General features: G+C 44.2%; 1 protein-coding gene across 1 annotated transcript in view; it reads left to right on the top strand.

Annotated features, from left to right (window-relative positions):
• The first annotated feature begins 6,051 nt into the window (after nt 1-6,051).
• The window catches only part of Bptf (bromodomain PHD finger transcription factor), a 130,570-nt gene continuing 130,068 nt past the window's right edge, over nt 6,052-6,553 (top strand). Inside the window, exon 1 of the mRNA XM_048798201.1 lies at nt 6,052-6,531. Coding sequence (XP_048654158.1) covers nt 6,052-6,531 — 480 coding nt within the window. The remainder of the gene's footprint in view (nt 6,532-6,553) is intronic.

Here is a 6,553-nt window from a genome sequence, read left to right as displayed (position 1 = left end):
GATCCTAATCACAGATGTTCGCATTGGAAGAAAGCTTGGAGATGATCTCATCCAGACCTTGCCAACTAGGGAGCCGTAGCACCCACAGTGTGCAGTGGATGGGACATGAATAGATAGAGCCCTCAGAGCACCTGGAGCCTCTAGATCAGTCACTTCTATTGATTACAACCTCATTCTCTGATCAACCACAGAGTAGGGTTGCTGGTGAGCAGGAGGCCACCATCAGGAGCCAGGTGCACAGGACATCAATGCCTGCATAAATAAGGGGCTCATAGAGATACTGGAAGAGTTTTTGACCTAGGTGCCCAAAGAGTATGAAGAACAAGTTAGTGTGCAGGAAGGGATAGTGTGCGTGGGTGTGTGAGTGGTGTGTGTGATGGGGGTTCTGGTGCAGGCAACTCAGACTCTATTTGCACACTTTTATATTGGATAATTTGTGTATTTGTGGTGATGAAGCTCTCAGTAAGCATGTCTAAGCTGGGAGGTGGTTGTTCTGATAATGTATATGTGTTCTATAAGAGTTTCATCATGTTATTGATTTTTTTTTTTTTTTTGGTACCAGAGATTAAACTCAGGGGCACTAGACCACTGAGCCACCAGCCCTATTTTGTATTTGATTTAGAGACAAGGTCTCACTCAGTTGCTTTTGCCTTGCTTTTGCTGAGGATAACTTTAAACTTTCGATCCTCCTGTCTCAGCCTCCCCAGTTGCTGGGATTATAGGTGTGTGCCACTATGCCCAGCTCATCATTATATTGAAATATTAGCTAGGAAAACATGTGATTAGATCTAAAATCCTCAAAAAATTTTCTCAGTATGTTTGTCAATGAAAGGAAAGAGGATTAAATATAATGTTTTTTTTTTGGGCAATGGGAATTAGACCCAAGGGTACTTTACCACTGAGTTACATCCCCAGTTTTTAAATAATAATAATAATAATATAATTATTATTAATTGGTACCAGGGATGGAATCCAAGGATGCTTAGCCACTGAGCCACATCCCCAGCCCTTTTTATATTTTATTTTGAGACAGGTTCTCACTAAGTTGCTTAGGGTTTCGCTAAATTGTGGTCCTCCTGCTTCAGTCTCCTGAGCCACTAGAATTACAGGTGTGCACCACCACACCTGGGTCAGTTTTTAAATTTTATTTTTATTTAGCGACAGGGTCTCACTAAATTGCTGAGGCTGGCCTCAAATTTGTGATCTTCCTACACCAGCCTCCCAAATCACTGGGATTACATGCTTATGCCATTAAATATGGAAAATCTAGCTGTTTTTCTTTCTCTCTCTCTGTACCTCTCTCATTTTCTTCCTTCCTTCTCCTTCTCTCTCTCTCTTTCTCCCCTCCTCCCTCTCCTTCTCCTTTATTTATTTCTCTTTCTCCCTCTCTCTTTCTTTCTCAGTTTTGGGAATCAAACCCATAGTTTCCTGCATGCCAGGAAAGTGCCCTACTACTGAGCCACTTCCCTAGCCTGAGTATAACTTAAATATAATTTCTACTGTTGTAAATGTTTGAATAGTTATAAAAAAGTTAGTTTGTTGTTTTTTTTAATTTTTTTTTTCTTAATCATCTATCATTGTAAATAGTCACTTGTTATTTAAAGAAATCACAGTTAAAGAATCTTGATGAGGCTGGGCATGCCGGCACACGCCTGTGAACCCAATTATTAGGAGGCTGAAGCAGGACAACCACAAGTAGGAGGCAACTTAGTAACACCCTGTCTCAAACAAAAACAAAAACATAAAAAAGATTGGGGATGTAGGTCAGTGGTAGAGTGCCCTAGAGTTAATCCCCACTATGGGGGACGGGAGAGCTTTTTTTTTTTTTGGTACTGGGGATTGAATTTAGGGGCACTTGACCACTGAGCCACATCCCCAGCCCTATTTTGTATTTTATTTAGAGACATAATCTCACTGAGTTGCTTAGGGCCTCACTGTTGCTGAGGCTGGCTTTGAACTCCTGATCCTCCTGCCTCAGCCTCCTTGGCCACTGGGATTATGTGTGCCACCATGCCTGGCAGGGCTACCTTTTTTAACACTTAATATCTTCTCTAATGCTATTTAAAATTTTTTATTATAATTACATCCTGTAAAGAATTTTAAAAACCACGTTCTATATGCTCCTCTAATTTTCACTGTGTGCTTTAACGTGAAAAGTATTGGAAACTTTGGAAAAAAGTATTGAGGCTAAGGGTACCATTCTAACCCAGGCTCTTGATTTGTGAGGATCTCAGGGCTCAGCATTGAATGACTTAAGGTCACAGTACTAATCATCTTCTAATTTTCCATCCAGTCTGAACCTCCTCCCAGGTTTAAGGCATCCCTCCATTAGGAGGTGTAGCCTGCAGCCAGTTAAGGGAGCAGAGATGCTGGGTTTGGACTCTCCGTGGCTAGACCCTGGACTCAAGCACACATGCCTCAGCCTTTTTCTATTTTTATTTTTGTATTTTTGTGGTGCTGGGCATTGATCCCAGGCCCCATACATGCTAAGAACACGTTCTACCACTGAGCTCTCCTAGCCCTCTACCTCAACCTTTTAACTGGAGGTGAGCACGGCTAAGAATCAGTGGCCAGCGTGGAGCCTTGGCACTATTACCAGGGAAGCTGGGCCTTGTGCCAGGTGGCAGCAGTCTTGCTGTCTTCTTGGTTCAAATCTGTAGCCTGATTTTGAACCCTTCCTGGCTGCAAAGCCTCAGAGCCTAGTTCTTGGACGCTCACAATGCAGTGATTCTATGCATGGAAGTAGGCAGGGCTGGTATCTGTTGCTTGCCATCAAGGACCTTACTGACAAATGGGTATCAGAGTGGCTGTAGAGCATAGTTCTCAGAGAAATGGCTGGGGTGGTCTGTGATCCTTAGTCTCGTCTTTGGGGCTGAGGTAAAGATAATGCATCTATTATTTAGGTATGTGATTCTAATGAGTGCCATTCACACCCCACTGTTGGCAAACAGTGGAAACACAATTCAACAAAATCACCCATGTCACTTGGAATTAAAGGCAAGTGTCTAGAGGAGTGCTTGTAGCCATGTAATGGATGTGAAGAATTCAAGGACTGTGGGCGGTGTGGTTTCTTTTGACAGTACTGGGTGCTGGGCAGCTGTCTTTGGATTTATATATACCACATCTGCATGTGCTCCTTTATGCCATTTTTCAAAGTGACCTGAAGCTTGCTAATGTTGAGCTACAAGGCAGAGCAGGAGGTTCTTCAGCAGATCCAGACTGCAGTGCAATTGGGCCTCCTGATCCAGGGTATTCAGTGATCCTCCATTCACAGTCACACTCTGGGATGCTGTACAGAGCTTATGACAAACCCCCAAAGGAACATCACTATGGATCTGCTTAGAGTTTGAAACCAAGTCTTGCTCTCTTTGGCTAATAACTATTCTTCTCTTTGGAAATTGCTTTTATTTTGCCCCTGGGTCCTGACAAAGATGAAAAGCCAGATGACCACATACCTGTGTAGCTTACTGTGAACTGAGTGTCTGTTCCACTTAGCCATAAAGTGCCCAGCAGTACTCCTTTCCCCAGGAAGCATGGTATATATGAGCAGGTCTGAACAAGTTCCGGTGAAGCACAGATGTAGTGCAACGCCAAGCGTATTTGTTCTCATCTCATTATCTCATTGCCACCACTCCCTCAATTCACAACCATGCCCTTCTGGAGAACTCCCCATGACCAGGGGACCTATGGATGGCATAGCTGGAAATGGCAGAACTACACTTTGTGTTCTTGAAAGACAGGGGCAAGAAGAAACTTTCCTAGTGGATGGAGGTTTGAGTTGTACAATTTTTTTTTTTTTTTTGGTATCTGGGATTGAACTCAGGGGCATTCAACCACTGAGCCACATCCCCAGCCCTATTATATATTTTATTTAGAGACAGGGTCTCACTGAATTGCTTAGCATCCTGCTTTTGCTAAGGCTGGCTTTGAACTTGCGATACTCCTGTCTCTTCCCCCCAAGCAGCTGGGATTACAGGTGTGCGCCATCACTCGGCAACTTGAGTTGTACTCTTATGATTCTCTTTACCATAAGAAAGATTATTCAACCCAGGGACCAGGTGGTAATGAACCCAGATTGGTGACAAGGAGGTTTGGGGGTGAGGATGTAGAACATCTCGGATTAGACTTAGAGAGTATTTGTGTCTTATATTGAATGCTTATCAAAATATTCTCATTGCTAAAAAAACTATAAGGAGCAAGTGGATGGACAGAGCCACCTGTGGGCATAAATCAAGCTCCTCCCCTAGTCAAGCCAGTGCCTGCCTACTGAGGACCTGAACAAAATGGCAATGAGTCTGGTACAGAGGTTATGACAGGCTCATCATAGGTTTCTCCCCCAGGCTAACCTGGCTGTTGCCACTGTGGAGTGCCCATTTAAAAAGGAATCATTATAATGGACTCTATCATGGAGGGACGGTGAGTCAGTATCATGGGAAAGTGTTTACACTGAATTTGGATCTGCTTTTCCTGCTAGCTGCGCTTTTACCAGCATCACCCGATGTGGGTTTACTGAATACCTAACTCAATAACATGAGTTGCATTCATTGCTTAATGAATCAACTTCACAGTGAAAGAAGACTGTCCTATGAGATTCACTAACCTTATTGTACACACCAACAACCAGAAGTAGGTAGCTTCTTAGAACAGTGGAACAGCCTACGAATCATCAGGAATTTGAGCCAGGTAGAAGGTAACAGCTTGAGAGCTTAAATTCCATTTATAAGTCTATAAGTAAACTTATAGACTCTGTGGACTTTGGGCTGTATCTATCCCCCATATATATATATATATATATATATATATATATATATCTTTATCTTTTTTTTTCTTTTTCCTTTTGATACCAGGAGTTGAACCCAGGGATGCTACTGAGTCACATCCCCAGCCCTTTTCATATTTTATTTTGAGACAGTGTCTTGCTAAGTTAACTTAGGGCCTCACTAAGTTGCTGAGGCTTTTAACTTGTGATCCTCCTGCCTCAGGCTCCCAAACTTCTGGGATTACCAGCATGTGCCACTGCACCCAGCCTGTACCACATATATTTTAACGAATCTGAAGGGTTTTAAAGATGTTGACTTTTGCCAACATATAAAAATCAAGAGTTCATGTGAAAACCACATTTTCATATTCTCTTGAAAATTCTCTAGCCATTTTAGGGCTGCATTCCCATAGCTGCTTTCATTAAACAAAACATGAGCACTTCTGTTTGCCAAATCCATCACCTTGCCCACTTTTCATTACTTATCTGGTCCCTGTAGGTATGTTTGTTATCCTTGATGTGCAACTGAATTACAGTGAATACATTTGGCAATCAGTCCTTGTAGTTTATTTATTTATTGGTAGTGGGAATTGAATCTAGGATGCTTTACCACTAAGCTACATCCTCAGTCCTTTTTGAGACAGAATCCAGGATCCAAGTGGCTGAGGCTGGTCTGAACAATTTGCAATCCTCCTGTCTAATCCTTTCCAATCACTGAGTCTCTAGAATTATAGGTATGGACCACGGTTTGGCTACTGCTTGTATTTTGTTACCAGGGATTAAACCCAGGGGCGTTTAAACCACTGAGTCACAACCTCAGTCCTTTTTATATTTTATTTAAAGACACAGTCAGAGTGGCTTAGAGCCTCGCTTAATTGCTGAGACTGCCTTTGAACTCGGGATCCTCCTGCCTCAGCCTCCCTAGCAGCTCGGATTATGGGCAGGCGCTACCACACCCGGCTTAATTTTCACTTCATATATGTGTTTTATTTTCCTAACCAGACTGTAGTAAGGCAATTAGTGGGCAGAACCCTATTAACTATTTTTCTTTAATTTGCTCTTTGGTTGTCTCATATTTCAATAGATATTAATATAGGTTTGTAAAACCTCTCTCATCCCCAGAGCTAACCTTGGCCCCAGGAGTCCTCCTGATTTGGGGTGTGTGCCTGAAATTTCGTCATCATGGTTCGTTCTAGGGGCCGAGCTAAGACCTAGTAGCTTGTCAAGTAAAGAAACTAAAGCTGTTTCCCAATTAATACAAACATAACATCTTGAAGTAGACTTTAGGCGAGATGCCACCTTCCACCGCAAAGGGGAGCGAGGCAAGTTCTGGCCGAGGTGGCAGAGTTCCTAGCTGGGTCTTCGGGAAAGGGGAGGAGATGCCGGAAAGTGGCTGCGTTCTGAAGGTCATCAGAGGCTTTCCGGATGGGGACCCTATGCCACGATCCAGAGTGACCCTCCCTCCGGGTCCCGCAGCCCCGGGTGTGGTTCCTGGCAGTCCCCCAGCAGTGGTCATTGGGATCAATTTCAGGACTCTACAACCAAGCCTTCGCAGTTTCACATTCTGGGGGCTCTCCTCCCCGGCCCCCAATTTCCCTCCGTCGCTGGAGCTGCCTGGCACCCTAGGTCGCTGGGGTCTTCCCCCTCGACACCCTCTAGGGCTCCGAAAGCGCATCGGTTTCCCCACGGGGGCGCGAGGGGCACGACTACCTGGGGCCTCTCCTAACCTCGTGTACGAGTCGCGGAGGTGGCTGTGCCGCTTTCGGGCTCCAGCCGGGACCGGGCGGGGACTTT

Source organism: Marmota marmota, unplaced genomic scaffold (assembly GCF_001458135.2).
Source record: "Marmota marmota marmota unplaced genomic scaffold, marMar, whole genome shotgun sequence".
Classification (NCBI taxonomy): Eukaryota; Metazoa; Chordata; class Mammalia; order Rodentia; family Sciuridae; genus Marmota; species Marmota marmota.
This window is presented reverse-complemented; position numbering and strand designations above follow the sequence as displayed.